Source organism: Brienomyrus brachyistius, chromosome 14, assembly GCF_023856365.1.
Source record: "Brienomyrus brachyistius isolate T26 chromosome 14, BBRACH_0.4, whole genome shotgun sequence".
Classification (NCBI taxonomy): domain Eukaryota; kingdom Metazoa; phylum Chordata; class Actinopteri; order Osteoglossiformes; family Mormyridae; genus Brienomyrus; species Brienomyrus brachyistius.
The window spans coordinates 24,408,386-24,423,139 of record NC_064546.1 but is presented as its reverse complement, the minus strand read 5'-3'; the positions used below and the strand labels follow the sequence as shown (position 1 = coordinate 24,423,139).

Genomic DNA, 14,754 nt, shown 5'->3' with positions numbered 1-14,754 from the left:
ACCACAAGGGGGCACCCACATGCCATTTCTCAGAGAGGTCAGACTTGGGTCTGACCCTCCACTGGGCAGCAGCTGGTAGTTAAATCCCTCGTGCAGTGTGACGTACCCCAGTGAGATGTCGCTGCCCATCTGCTCCGGCGCCCAGTAACCAGAGCACACCAGCGGTTTGGAGTGTAAAGCCTCTTTATTCTGTGGATGTAAGTGTTTTATGCTGCAAGGCCTGGATCTACAGAACAGGAGGGCAGGGGCACAGCTGATACAGTACAGCATATAAATATTAGCAAAATAAGAAATTTGACTATAATACAAGTATCTTCAGAAAGAGACAGGAGACGGAGGCCTGTGACCGGATCGTACCGCCCCACTGCAACCAAGAAGGTTCCACCTCTGCAATACAGCCTCCCCCCTCCACCACGGCTCACGCCTCGGGACCCAGGGCGTCGACGGCTTCCAGCAGGTGCAGGGCCAGTGTGTACTGGGCGTGGTTCTCGGGCAGAATCTCCAAGACCCGACTCACCATGCGGCTGGTGAGGGACAGGGACACGGAGGGACAGCTCAGCTCGCTGGGGTCCTAGAGGGGGTGACAAGGTCATTAAGGATGCTGCGAGCTAAGGGGGATTCGGAGGCGGGGTTAGCAGACGCTCACCATGGCCTTCAGCCACGTGCACAGCATGGGCGGCAGCCGGGCCAGCAGCTCCATGCCGGGCCGCGTCTGTGTGTGCAGCAGGGAGTAGGAGAGCCGCTGGCCCGTCAGCACCAGCAGCTGTGAGCCCAGCACATCCTTGTCCTCTACTTCTAGCGCCACCTAGGGGGAGGGTTGTGTATTGCAGGTCACAGATTCAAGCTTCCTGCCTGGCCAGATGCCTGCACGTGCTCCCGTGTCGGTACCTCCTCCGCGCGCAGGTCCAGGCCGTGGCTGTACAGCTGACACACCAGGTGCCTCCGCAGGACGTCGGGGTTCACCTGCAGCAAGGGGGCCAGGTCCAGGCACAGCGAGGCCCACGAGTTATCTGGGGGGCCCGGGCACGGCAGCGGCGGATCTGCCCCCTCCACCTGGGTCTTCACCCAGGCTGTCAGCACCTTCAGGAGGAACTGAGGGGCAGGGATGGGAGTGTGACGCAGGGAATGGTGAAGTTCATAGGCAGTGCTGACCGACAACCCACAAAAAAACTCAGTACTGACCTGCCCCACCAGAAGGGGGCACACTCACCTCTTGCCTTAGCGAGACGAAATTGGGGTCCATGTCCCCACTAGGCAGTACCTGGATGGAGGTCAGGTCTCTGAAAAAGGCGGTCCTTCCCTGAGAAGGGAGGGGCCAGGTAACAGACAGGTCGACAAGTTTTATTCGCAGTGAGCGGTAAACAAATCTAGCTGCGCCAAGAACTGTGGACTGACTGCAGCTTTGCCTTATGGGCCGGCCTTTTCTATTGGCTGTGCGGCTATAATCTAACCTATCAGATCGATTGCCTCACCTTGCTGTCGAAGAGGCTCAGCGGTTTGACGCGGACGCCGAATGCCATGGCAGCGTGCAGCAGTGAGGCCAGCAGGCAGTTGTGCTGTACCAGGGGGTAGTGCACAGACCTCTGCTCCAGCGCCAGCTCAGCAATAGAGGCCGGGCCCTCAGCCCCCATCCACACCTCCTCCACGCACAGCTCTGGGGGGGGCACCTCCTCTATGCCGGCGTCCGCCTGTGGGAGACAGTTTATGGGTATAACAGTAAGGATACAGGGTGTTGAAGTACAGCCAGTGTTAACTGCCTTGTCATGTGCATTTCAGGGTGTGGAATACAGAATGCAGTGCTCTCCCTCACCACTAGGGGGCACAGTCTTTAGAGAGCACTCCTACCTCTACTAGGGTCTGCAGCAGTTGAGTGCAAGAGCCTAGGAAAGATGTCATGGCACCGTCTCCCATCCCCACATCCTATACCGAGAGGAATGCGTGTTCAACACAGGCACATAAACCATAAGCCTTAATGATGGGATGCATTATCCAGGGTAAGCTTCAGGCTGAAGTGAGAAGTCAAGAATGGCTATGCCTGACCATAAACAAATCGATCACCCAAACCCAGGACAGCGGGGTTTTCCAAGTAAGAACGAAAGCTCACCCTTCGGCACAACCTGTCCTTCGGGGCCTTTCCCACCTGTTAGGGGGAACAAGTCAGGGGTCAGGGATTCTGCTGCTCATGACCACCCCCATACATACACACGGCCACACCCATAAACAGATGGCCACGCCCACAGAGATGACCACACCATTTATACTTATGGCCACACCCACCCTCAGAGATGGTCACACCCATACATACACATGGCCACACCCACATAGATGACCACCCTATATATACTTATGGCCACACCCATAAAGAGATGACAACCTCATATATACTTATGGCCACACCCATAAAGAGATGACCACACACACACATACACATAGGGTGCGTTCGACTTGGGCTTAGGTCTGTCAGCAGCTGATGTGACATGGAGCGAGATCTGCAGGCAGCTGCAGGGATGGAGTGTAAACTGACTGCAGCCAAGTCAGACAACTTCTACTCCTCGTTGTGTGCGAGACCTGACTGCAATGGCAGCACTGCCAGAAGGGTGTAGATAAATCTATACAAATATCACCTGCATGCACATTACTTCTTTTACAATAACCAACTCTTCTGATCCAAACAGTGAAAATAAACTATTGTGTATAGTGACCCTGTGTATAAAGATAGCTGCCAGGAAAAAGATCAAATACATACAAGATTTTATTGTCATGTACAGAATACAATGCAATTCTTACTTGAATGACCTTCTTCACAGACTTAACGATTAAGCAAACAAAGCAGCACAACATTACAGTAACTAACGATAAATAAACCACTAACTTACATGTACTATTAGAGGATTTATGTCATTTATTTAAACTTTAATTTTACCAGGTAAAATATTCGGGAGAAATAGCAGATAATGCATCGGAACTTCCTGGGATACAAACGTCATGTGACTAAAATGTTTAGCCAATAAGGGCAAAGTTATGTTGTCATGGAGGTGGTTCCAGTATGTGCAGCTGGCTGAGAGGTGCTGCACGATCTGTCATAAGTCATCTTGCTCTCCATGTGACATGGTGACGCATGGTGACGTTTTGCAGCGCTGGCTTAAGTCGGACAAAAAAATCTAACCATGATGCATTGCGTCACAACTAGAATGTATTTCTTTAAGGTAGTGCTGTAAGCGGCTGCATGAAGTCGAACGCACCCTTAGCCTCATCCACACAGAGAGATGACCACACTCATACATACATGGCCACACCCCTCACCTTCTCCATGAGGAAGGCAGCAGCGGAGAAGCGGTTGACGATGAAGGTGTTCCACATCATGACGGAGATGCCTGGCAAAAGGACAGAGAGCGCACTGCTACACCAATGTGTAACTGCAGTTCGTGACCCTTAACACATGGTGGTGTCATGCACTGGCTGGGGTACACGGCCAGGGGAGGAAATATGGCCTCATTTAAGCCTGTGATTGAACTCGGGAGGTTGGGAGACGCACCCAGTTGGATGTGGGGGTTGGCGATCAACTTGAGGTGCTCAACAGCCCAGGAAAGGTATCGCCCCTCCTGCAAGGGGAGACAGAAACAAATTAACAGCGGTTAGCACTGTTACCTCTGGGACCCGAGTTTAAATCTCTGCCAGGGTTTGTGTGTGTGTGACCAAGTGAGAGGAAGAGTGAGACCAACCTCCGGATCCTTGTTCCACTGCACCACATACTCCCAGCAACAGTGAGCAAACAGGATGTCGGGAGACAGGGAGACTGGGAATCGCTGGCACACGGGGACCAGCAGCTCTGAAACACACACGCATTCATAACTGCGACACTGCAACACGATTAGCTCTAAAGCTCTGCACAGATGTCCTTAACAGACGTCCTCTACTCACCGCCTGCCTTCCGGAAACCCGCATCCTCCAGATTCTTCTCGCCTTCAGAGGGGTTTTCTCGGGGTTCCGCTGCACCCCTCGTCTCCAGGATACCCTTAAGCAGGGCCGGTTTCAGGTCCTGCCTGAAGACCCACTTTGCCACGCTGTCGGCCATACCTCCTGGGCAGCAGAGGGCGACAGACATAGCAGGGCAACTTCACTTCCAGAGACTCCATTAGTGGGGGGGAAGCATCTGGTCAGGTCCCTAACTTTGGCTTTACTTCAGGATACTTCATAAGGGAGCATTCTCTAAAGAGTAGCACCTCCCCACCTGTACCACTCTCCAGCAGGGCCTTGACGGAGCAGCGCGCCAGGGGGCTCCCTGGTGTCCCCCGGGGGGCAGGCAGGCACAGCAGTGTGTGTAGAGCTAGTAGGTCCTCCAGTTGCCTCACACATACTGCCCACTGCTCCAGCTCGAGAGACACGGCTTCCCAGTCTGACTGGAACTGGAGACAGAAAGACTCAGAAGTACGTCTTAGCCGAGAGCAGATCCCGCTAATGTCATGTGTACCACTTCAAGAAAAAGTCTTGCGGTACCTTTTTCTCAGCCAGGCTGGTGATGGAGTTCTTGGCGGCTCGGTGGGAGACCAGGGCCACCAGTAGGGCGGCGCCAGCACTCTCTGACTGCACACATGCAGTGCGGACCTGCTGCCACCAGGGTGACACACACTGCAGGTCCCACGAATCCTCCACGGCTCCTAGAGAAAGCGAGGGTCGGGGTGACTACATAAATGTCCAGTGAGGGCACATCACTGTACCGAGGGAGTGTGGCGCGGGCTGCTGGCGAGTGCCACCACACACACACACACACACACACACGACGACATGGCTCACCCGTCATGGCGCTCAGGGCTGCAATAAGGGAGTGCAGGTGCCAGACAGCTTGGGGGTTCTGCAGTACCTCCTTCTCTCGGTTGAGCCACACGTTGAGGAGCAGAGCCTGGGACAGTCAGAAGTTGCCATGGTTACATGCAGGGAAAGACCCGAATCATTGGAACAATCAGATGAATAACCTGTTGGTCTGGATTTTGCACCCACGCCCCCCCCCCCCTCCCCTCCCAGTTTCCCACCCAGCTCACCAGCAGGTCCTGGGGGCTGATTCCAGTATCCTGCAGCATGTCACAGACCTTCTGCAGTGGGCTCTGACCGCACAGGCAGCCCCAGAATAAGAAGCTTCCTGCAGGAGAAACACAGTCACAGGCTCCAGCGAATCAGCAGGGAAGGCGGAGCCAGAATAAACCCCAGAAGAGGACCTGCTCCCCCTCACCCTGAAGACTTCAAATCAAAATCTGCATCATCACCCAGTCGTGAAACAACTGTACAACTGGTCCTGGGACACAAATGAATCATGCCCTCCCCTTCCACAGTTACACCTGCCTAGGCAGGCTGCAGCAGTTGCAGGTGATAAAATTAAAATAGTCTCCAAATATCCCATCATGCACTGCAATAGTCAGCAAATTCCATAACCATGCTTTTTTCGCTAAATACACGCCTCGACCACAGGACTTCGACTACGAAACATTACAAACTATTATATTTAAAAATTGTTTTAAATATTATACCAAATATCTTTTGGGTTCTTACTCCCACCATAATGAGGCTATATACATAAAAATGACAGCCACACCACATAATCTTGTTTTGGTATACTACGGTTTGGTATACATCAGCGTGATATGCACTGTAGCTGGCCACACCACATAATCTTGTTTTGGTATACTACGGTTTGGTATACATCAGCGTGATATGCACTGTAGCTGGCCACACCACATAATCTTGTTTTGGTATACTACGGTTTGGTATACATCAGCGTGATATGCACTGTAGCTGGCCACACCACATAACCTTGTTTTGGTATACTACGGTTTGGTATACATCAGCGTGATATGCACTGTAGCTGGCCACACTACATAACCTTGTTTTGGTATACTACGGTTTGGTATACATCAGCGTGATATGCACTGTAGCTGGCCACACCACATAATACTGTTTTGGTATACTACGGTTTGGTATACATCAGCGTGATATGCACTGTAGCTGGCCACACCACATAATACTGTTTTGGTATACCATGGTATGGTATAGAGGCAGTGAATAAAGGATAGGCTCAGCAACCACGACATCTTGTAAACAAACAAGGTACAATGACAGTGGTGGTGTGGTGGCCCTTTTAGCGGCTTAAAACCAGCCCTCAAATCACAAATGTTTCATGGGCATGTGAGTTTTAGTCAGAGGGGAGAGCATGACATCGCTGTGGGGGCTGGGTCCTGGGGGGGGGGGGGCTGCCCCGCCTACCAGTCACCCCTGTCAACACCCCATTGTGTGAGTACTGCCTATGGGCCAGCTAACCTCTCAGGTGACTCTGCAATCTAAACATCACACCCCAGCATCTATTTTTGCTCATGCCTGTTCGGTTAAATCCAGCAAGCGATACAGGAGCAGAGTAATAACAGGAGACCGTCCTACCCAGCAGTGTCCAGTCGGTGTTCTGGCCCCGGACGACTCGCAGCGATCCACCCTCAGCCTCCAGCTGGGACAGGAAGCTCTGCACGGGAAACTGACCCTCAGGGTCCGGGGCGAAGGACACTGAGGGGCGGGACAGCAGCTCCGTGTACCGGTGCAGGCTCGGCCCGACGCGGGCGAGGTCATCGTCTATTCCGCTGCAGGCCGTCTGGCAGGTGGAGGGAATTCAGGTCGGAGTGGTGACGGGAATGGGGGGGGGGAGCATGCGATTCTTATGTTGAAAAGGGGTTAGGGACCCACATCCGGGGGGGGGGGCATCACGGCGTTTGGGTGTCAGTACCAGGGTGAGCGTTGGGTCAGTATCCTGGCCCGTGGGGTGCGGGTCAGCAGAATGGAGGGCCGTGATGTCAATGTACATCTGCAGCAGCCGCAGCTGGGAGGAGCAGAGCTGCAGGAGGACCTCATCCACAGCCTCGGGGTCTGCGCAGACGCAGACACACACACGTAAGGACCTTTATGTGCGCTCGTAAACACGAGGCTGCCTCCAACACACACAAGTCCCTCCCCTTGACATTAAAAGTACTACCTTGCTTCTTTAAGCTGTCCAATAAGGCGCGAGTTATGTTGATCAGGCATGAGACTGGAGCTTTCTTATTGGACAGCAAGGATTCTAGTGCCTGTCCAAACAATGAAACAAGAGTGTGAAAATCTCATTTTCATGTGTTATGACTTTGAAAGCAACAAAATCCTGGCACATAACGCCAAAGTACAGAGATGTGCCACATGGCCTGTTTCACCTTCCCATAAGGCAACAGCCCCCCCCGGGCGTGTGGATCCGGAAAGAACAGTGGGTTATGTATATTTCACAAGCAAAGACATACTAAAATATTAATAGCAGGTAGCATGCCCTGCTTATAAATCGCAGAGGAGTCTGACAGCCTGTTTACCTGAAGCACACACTAAACCCAGGTAAAGGTACCTGCTCCCTAACTGCGCCCAGCCCCCGTGCCCCCACCTGTTTCTTAATGACAGGGTGCTTGATCTCCAGCAGGACACTCTGGGCTTCACTCTCCAGGATGTCTGTGAGATGGGGACAAAGGCAGGACGGTGATGATGTCATTTTATTTTCCGTCATTTCCCTCATGTGTCTCATTCCCTGTGAGTTGCTTTCCCTAACCCCCACATAGAAACACGCCATGTGACCCCAACCCATATAACACCACCCTTGACATGGCCCCACCCTTGACATGGCCCCACCCCCTCACCTGGCTCCACCCCTGCTCAGTCCCACCCCCTCACCTGGCTCCACCCCCTCACCTGGCTCCACCCCTGCTCAATCCCACCCCCTCACCTGGCTCCACCCCCTCACCTGGCTCCACCCCCTCACCTGGCTCCACCCCTGCTCAATCCCACCCCCTCACCTGGCTCCACCCCTGCTCAGTCCCACCCCCTCACCTGGCTCCACCCCTGCTCAGTCCCACCCCCTCACCTGGCTCCACCTCTCTGCTCCTCAGCAGCGAATTGAACCTCTTCAGCAGGTGCATGTCCTTCGCTCGCTCACTCTTCTTATCGCTGTCAGGCACAAGTAGGCGCTGTCAGGCATTTGGGACTCTGCATGCACGTGTGTGTGGTGTTTTTGCTCTGCTCCACGCACCTGAGGGCCAGGTGAAAGGGCACGGTGACCGTCCTCAGAGCCCCGGTGGCCGGGTCGAACAGGCACAGCTGCTGGGTGTGGAGCTGCCAGCCCTGGCTGGTGACGCTGTTCACGCCCATCAGCCTGTAGCCTGTGTACAGCAGCCTGCATTGACATGGGGGGGTAGAATTAGCCGACTGCAGCTTGCTAGCCATCAATGACAGGAGACAGATACCAAGCTAACAGAGCTAATAACCCGCCATGATTTACAGGCTGGGGCGGCATGGTGGTGCAGTGGTTAGCACCTCTGGGACCCGGGTTCGAGTCTCCGCCTGGGTCACATGTGTGTGGAGTTTGCATGTTCTCCCCATGTCGTCGTGGGGTTTCCTCCGGGGACTCCGGGTTCCCCCCACAGTCCAAAAACATGCTGAGGCTAATTGGAGTTGCAAAATTGCCCGTAGGAATGCATGAGTGTGTGAGTGTGCCCTGCGATTGGCTGGCCCCCCATCCTGGGTTGTTCCCTGCCTCGTGCCCATTGCTTCCGGGATAGGCTCCGGACCCCCCACGACCCAGTAGGATAAGCGGCTTGGAAAATGGTTGGATGGATTTACAGGCTGGCTCTATAAAGAATGTTATTCTCATAACACATTTACATTAATCTTATAAACTTAAAAAATAGCAATAAGAAGAAGCAGTGCTTCCTTTCGATCTTAATATTTATAAAAGCACAGAGGATGTGAATTTATTTACATGTGAGCAATATTCTTTATTTTCAAAGAGTGTTCTCTGTTAAAACCTACATGCCATTGTCTTCCTTCTAAGGTTAGGCAATAAAACGCAGCCTAACAGCATTGTGGGTAAGCTTGTCCCAGTTACCGGCAGTGCTTGCCCACGGTGAAGGCCCCCACACGGGGACCCTGCTGGGTGCCCCACACCTCCAGGATGCCGCGGCGTGGTGCGTAGATTACCAGGAACTGGGCGTGGCGGCGAGGCACAGAGGGGGAGGCGGCCTTTTCCCGCTCGCCCCGCCCTTCGCACACCTGCACCCAGCCCAGCTGGGCGTCCCGGTACCCTGTGCAAAGGGATTACATTGCTTACCAGACACTTCCCATCCAAAATGTTGCACAATTTAGAAACCAGGTTCAAGGGCCTTGCTCAGTGGCCCAACAGTAACATCATTCTGCCATTCCTGGGATTTGAACCGACAACCTTCTGTTCACATGCACAATGTTCTAACTCTGAGTTACACACCACACCCCTGCCCCCCTCCCTCACCCTTCCACATGCGGATGGCGATCCCCCGCCCCACGTCCAGTAGGGTGACCCGCCCAAAGTCATCAGTCACGCCGGCCAGCGTGTTGCACGGCGACAGGCAGATGGACTCCCCATGGCGCCGCGAGTCCGGCAGTCCAAATCTGCGGAAAAAAAAAAAGCCATCAGATGTCATCTTTATTTAGTCCTGATGTGACACTGCGCACAAGCACAGAAGAAACAGCAGGGGGCGACAGCCGCTCAGCACCTGACGGCGAGGGGAGTCGCTGGCTCCACTTTGGGCTTCTGCTTCTGGGCCGGGTCCTCCTCGTGCTTGTGCTTGTGCTTCCAGCCGAGCCAGCCGCTGTAGAGGAGAAGAGCCCCTGTCAGGCGCAGAGCTAGCGGTACACCGACGTGCACGTTCTGGCCAACACCGCTAAGTTTTGTCTAACGTGATTAAAATAGCGCCCTTAAAAATATCAGCATAACGGCAGACAGAAAAAAAAACGTTGACATTATGGCCGGAAATATCGTCCAAGACCGACATCAGACCAACGCCTACGTCTTATTAACAAATGTCGGCCAATACCGATATTTTAGCCAATATATTGTGCGCCTCGACGCAGAGCTGATATATAGCAACACATGCACTGACCTGGCAGCACTGAAGAGGGCAGAAGTGAGCTTGCTGGCCACAGCTAGGGCCACATGAGAGAGGAGAGGCTGGGAGCTGCCCTGCACACAAAGAGACCATTAAAAGCAGGTGGTCACTATTTAAGAAGCAGATCGATTCACTCACTCGATTCACTCACCTCTACAGCATAGTAGAATCCTGTGAAGGGCCCCCCACCCACGGTGATGTACTGGCACATGGCAGGGGGGCTGCCCTTCACAGCAGCATTGAAGCCCCCCAAGACAGAGGCGTTCCTCATCTGATCAAACACACACAGCGTCATGATACCTAAGGGGATGAGAGAACACGTTGAGACACTCAAGCCGTGGCTCCGCCCCCCACAAATTCACTGGCACTGACCCCCCCCCCCCCCCCCCCCCCAAAACTTCCTGGCTCTTCCGCAGTTCAGTCAATCACAGGCCACCCCTGTCTCACCCACGCTGCTGTGGTCCACGATGGCGTTCACATCCTGGAGACCCCACTTCTTGTAGGCCAGGGGCGGGGGCTGCACCATGTCATTTCCTGCGGCTGCCGCTGCCGTCCAATCACAGGCGAGGGGTGAAGAATGAAGCGGTGGAGAGGAGAGAGAAGAGTAAGTGAAGGACCAATCACTGTGGAGCAGAGTCACCAATCACAAGTTGAAAATTACAATTTTTCCTTTTCTCATTTCTATCTTAATCTCTTGAGAGTGCGGTCCTCTGTCGAGCATTTAACTGTCAGACAGAACAACCTCCTGGATCCTCTCCAGGCCAGTTTTGGTTTGGCCCTGTTGGCCACAAACAGTCACTACACTGTAGCCCAAGATGACGTTTTGCACAGCTGGCCATGAGGGCTCTTCTCATCCTTGAGTAATGGCCGGCAGTACCTCGCGCCACCTGGTTCCTGCACGCCCGCAGTGACTGGAAGAGGCTGAAGCCATCAATGGTGACCAGGGACGTTGGGTACAGGATGCTGAGCTCCTCATGCTGGGAGACACCATTAAAACCCGTCATTGTGGTGGAGGCGAGGGCGGAGGCGAGGGCGGAGGCGAGGGCATACTGGGTACCTGCTCTGTGACCCCAGGGTGGCGGGGAATCTCATAAGTCCTGCACTTGAGCCTTAACACCGGGTCCTCATTCAGCAACTGCGCCAGGAGCAACACGCCACTCTGAAAGGCGATTTAACACAATGCAGGACGATCTCCGCACGGGAACACTCACGAACACAACCCAACCAATCAGAAGTCAGATGGAGTGAGCGCTGGCCAATCAGCGTACAATCTGATGCAGCAAGGGTAGTCATACACAGTACCTCTGTGTAGAAGCGCACGTATCCGGTGCTGAAGCCCACTACTATGCAGGTCCAGTCAGGACGGCCGGTAGAGCTCCTGCACACAGATTCACAGAGGAACCATGTGACTAGGGAGGTCCCTCCACAAGCTGTCCGCAACCATACATGTGATGACCAAAGAGCCAGTCGCTCCAGAATGACACTCACCTCTTTTGGCTGGCCAATGGGATACAGATGGCGCTGGTCACATGCTCCCTAAGGGCATGCAGAAGACATCAGTGCGGGGTCGACTGATACACACCTCCCCTGCCCTGCCTGTCCCCCTTCTGGAACACCATCACTCCTCTGCCAGGAGGTCCACTCGCCCACACCTTCCCATCATGCCTTGTAATACATTTCTTTCTCTCTTCAGGTCATTGCCAGGCTTTTCCTTCCCTCATCCCTCCTTGTCCCCTCCCCGCTCCACAGCGCCCCCCTCACCCGTCCTCGGTGCTCAGCGTCCCGCTCCAGGACACAGCCAGCGTCATCTCGTCTCGTCCCACCTCGTCCGTCCGCCACTTAGCTGTAGTACCGCACAGAAAACGAGGCAGAGGAAAAAAACTAAATGGGCGTAAACGCACAGGGATCGATTACAGAAGAATCTGCGTGTTTCCACTGTCGGAGTGAAGCCTGAGGGCGATGTGAGCGTCACAACTGACCCGACAGAAAAACGGCCTTGTGCTTGCAGGCGATGACCAGCAGGTCGGAGCAAGGCGACAGGGACACCACACAGTCGTGCAGCCAGGGGGCATTCTGCTTCTCATTCTCCTCTTCGGGCTGAGGGAGGACCACTCCGTTAGCCCTAAACCGACTTTAACAGTGCTTAAAATAATCACCCAAGCATATCATCTTCTAATTCCATCGATCCGCTTGTTCAATCTGGGTCGCTACCTCTGCAAGGGCAAGGAAAAAGGCCACCACAGAGCAGAGGGGGAAGGTCACCCGAACTGCATGCCTTTGCATGGTGACAGGAAGGTCTGCGAGGAAAGCCATGAAGTCCAGGCTTTTACGGTTCGCATCTGCGGCTCTGAAGGTGAGCTGCATCAGAACACCCTGCTGAGGTGCCAACCATCAAAATGCTAACTTCCAATTCCTGACACAAAGAGCCACACTGACCTTGACATCCTCCTTGGTTTCATCCTTCTCCCAAGACCCCCAGTCTGCATCTTCCCAGCTCAGTTCCTTCTCTGTGCAAGACAGTAAGAAATAGACTCAGATTTCTGTCTGGCAAGAGAGTAGAACCACGGCCAGCTGCTGAACACGGTCAATGGAGGAGAGAGATGTGTCTCCTGGGTCTGACCCAATGCTGGCATCCTCCACAGAGAGCAGACCAGACCATGGACAGCAATGAAATGGAATGCTCTGGAGTTTGCAGTGATCGCAGAAACAACAAGTTATTAATAAGACAAAGAGCAGCACGATACTGTCAGAGGATGCCAGCAGTGGACAAGAGACATAATTAACAAAGCGGGGTCTGTACCCTGCGGAAGGAGTAGAGAATTTTTGTGTTACTGGAAGCAGTGGATGTAAAACGAGGAAATGAGGAAACTCCTAAGAATAATACCGACAAGCAGGGCTCAAAGATGCGGTATGTACCACGTTATCAACTTTTTGCACTAATACAAGCCTGTAACAACAGAAATAGCTTTAGTACATGAGTAAATGTATATAGAATGTCTTGTAAACAAATCGGTCAGTCATACGATTACTACATTAAACTGCGGCTCACATTTGTGATGACGTGAGACTTGCAAGAAACATTCAGCAGGGTTATTTTAAAGTCCATATTGAAGGTTTCACCCTAACCTTTTCTCCTGTACTACCGTACGATCGGTTTTATGGAGCTGGGCATTCCACCTGCGGACAAACGCCTCGGCTCTTTGCTGCATCAGCCCACTCCTTCAACCAACCCCATTCCAGCCTCGCGCAGCTGACAGGACACGCACAAATGCTACGTGCAGCATGTTCAGCATCTGCACCCGGCTGCAGCTCAGACCCCCCATCCCCACTGAATTTGCCATTTCGAAACATGCATTTCAAATGCAGAGAACATACGTGTGTCTCTCAGTGACGCATTTCTGGACTTGTCTCCCGTCTGATGACTCAAAGGGCAAAGGGACACCCCTTCTCATCAATATTACCTGTCCCCATCTTTTCCCCATTGCTGTAAGGCCGAGCTCCATCAGTTGAGCCAGTAAACCCCTCTCCCGATAGGCTGACTGGTGCAGCAGACAGACCCGATCGCGCTTTGTGTCCACAGGTGATCTTACACTCATTGCTTCTAATGAGAACTGGGGGGAGGGGGCGTATTCCCATACTGCACCATTATTCAAGACCATAAATAAAAATTGGCGACCAACCCGGGACAGTGCGTCTTGCGCACCCCCCGACCGAAGGGGAGAGACACCGGCACACGGGCACAGTAGGAGGATGAAAAGCCTGGTAGTACTCAAGGCCGGGCCCAAACGTACAGGGACGGCACCCCTCAGCTCCAGAAAGTCCCTGGGGCTAGAGACTGGACCCAAAAGCTGCGGTTCTTACCTGTTTGGCTGAAGCCGGTGTCTAATGTGCTCGTTTGCTGGCCCGGGAACAAAAACTCCCGGACCGTCTTGAGCTCTTGGACCCGACAAAATTCGACCAGACAGCACGACATAGCGCTGCCAGACTGGGCCGACGGAAAGGAGCTGGCAGCTGGCCGGGGGGCTAGCCTGCGGTGGCAGGACGCTAGTGTGCTGGTCCAAAGTCCTCCCTGTCGACAAAATCCACGAATATGAATGCGTTTAGCTCTACAAGACGTAAGGCTGCCACTGTCAACTGCTCTTCGCCACCCCTCCCAATAACTCCCTCTTTTCCCTTCTCACAGCGGGATCTGTGACTTCGTCACCTCTCGGGACGGGCGCTATGGTGCCGACGCCACCTTACAGCGCCACCTAGCGTTGCGGAGGACCAACAAGGTGCAGCATCATCGGGCGTCTTATGGGGTACAGGACGAAATGCATCACTGTTCAGTAAGCCGCAAGTCACATTTTCAAGCGTGTCCTGAAATTGCTGCGTGGGTCCAGTGTCGCATAAACCTAACTGTATTACAAATGTAGTGAAAGCATTATGGACAGGCTCAGCACCCATTCTCTAAAAAACACAAATTCTATAACTTCAAAAAAGTTTATAATTACCATCTGTCAAAGAAATGTAGCGCAAATGTCTTAACAGAGATGGTGACAGCTCCTAGTGTTTCGCTGTAGGTGCTGTACATAAACGGTGCTTCTGGCTTTAAATAGACTGCTTAGGTTTGCTATTTGATTTGGTTTTGTATAAGTCGTATTTGATCATTGGTTGTATTTTAGCTAGTATGAGTGAATTAGTCAACAGAGGGCGCTATTTGTCTTTAAAATTGCATACGCTCACTTACTGTACTAGGAAGTGCAGTTTATTTGATACAGTGAGGCACGATATTTTTTTCACGTTT

General features: G+C 53.1%; 1 protein-coding gene across 1 annotated transcript; it reads right to left on the bottom strand.

Annotated features, from left to right (window-relative positions):
* Window positions 1-165: 165 nt before the first annotated feature.
* rab3gap2 (RAB3 GTPase activating protein subunit 2 (non-catalytic)) lies at window positions 166-14,162 on the bottom strand. The gene is made up of 35 exons (XM_048975318.1): window positions 13,830-14,162; window positions 12,405-12,475; window positions 11,948-12,065; window positions 11,730-11,811; window positions 11,457-11,504; window positions 11,271-11,346; window positions 11,026-11,127; window positions 10,846-10,945; window positions 10,416-10,514; window positions 10,120-10,268; window positions 9,963-10,042; window positions 9,576-9,671; window positions 9,332-9,471; window positions 8,933-9,128; window positions 8,078-8,221; window positions 7,913-7,995; window positions 7,439-7,503; window positions 7,010-7,100; window positions 6,764-6,903; window positions 6,427-6,631; window positions 5,040-5,137; window positions 4,795-4,900; window positions 4,498-4,658; window positions 4,232-4,406; window positions 3,922-4,080; window positions 3,723-3,829; window positions 3,536-3,602; window positions 3,304-3,374; window positions 2,105-2,140; window positions 1,846-1,920; window positions 1,473-1,688; window positions 1,211-1,300; window positions 889-1,092; window positions 647-805; window positions 166-571 (listed from the first exon to the last, which is right to left on the bottom strand). The coding sequence occupies exons 1-35, from the start codon at window positions 13,939-13,941 to the stop codon at window positions 419-421; spliced, it is 4,074 nt and encodes a 1,357-aa protein (XP_048831275.1). The 5' UTR covers window positions 13,942-14,162; the 3' UTR covers window positions 166-418.
* Between the last annotated feature and the right edge of the window lie 592 nt (window positions 14,163-14,754).

Excerpts from the sequence above, each read along its gene's own strand:
- rab3gap2 (XM_048975318.1), bottom strand. The coding sequence starts at position 13,941 with ATGTCGTGCTGTCTGGTCGAATTTTGTCGGGTCCAAGAGCTCAAGACG. Across the intron at positions 7,996-8,077 it reads CCCTTTCACCTGGCCCTCAG|CGATAAGAAGAGTGAGCGAG; the intron begins GTGCGTGGAGCA and ends TGTGCCTGACAG. Across the intron at positions 572-646 it reads GCACGTGGCTGAAGGCCATG|GACCCCAGCGAGCTGAGCTG; the intron begins GTGAGCGTCTGC and ends CACCCCCTCTAG.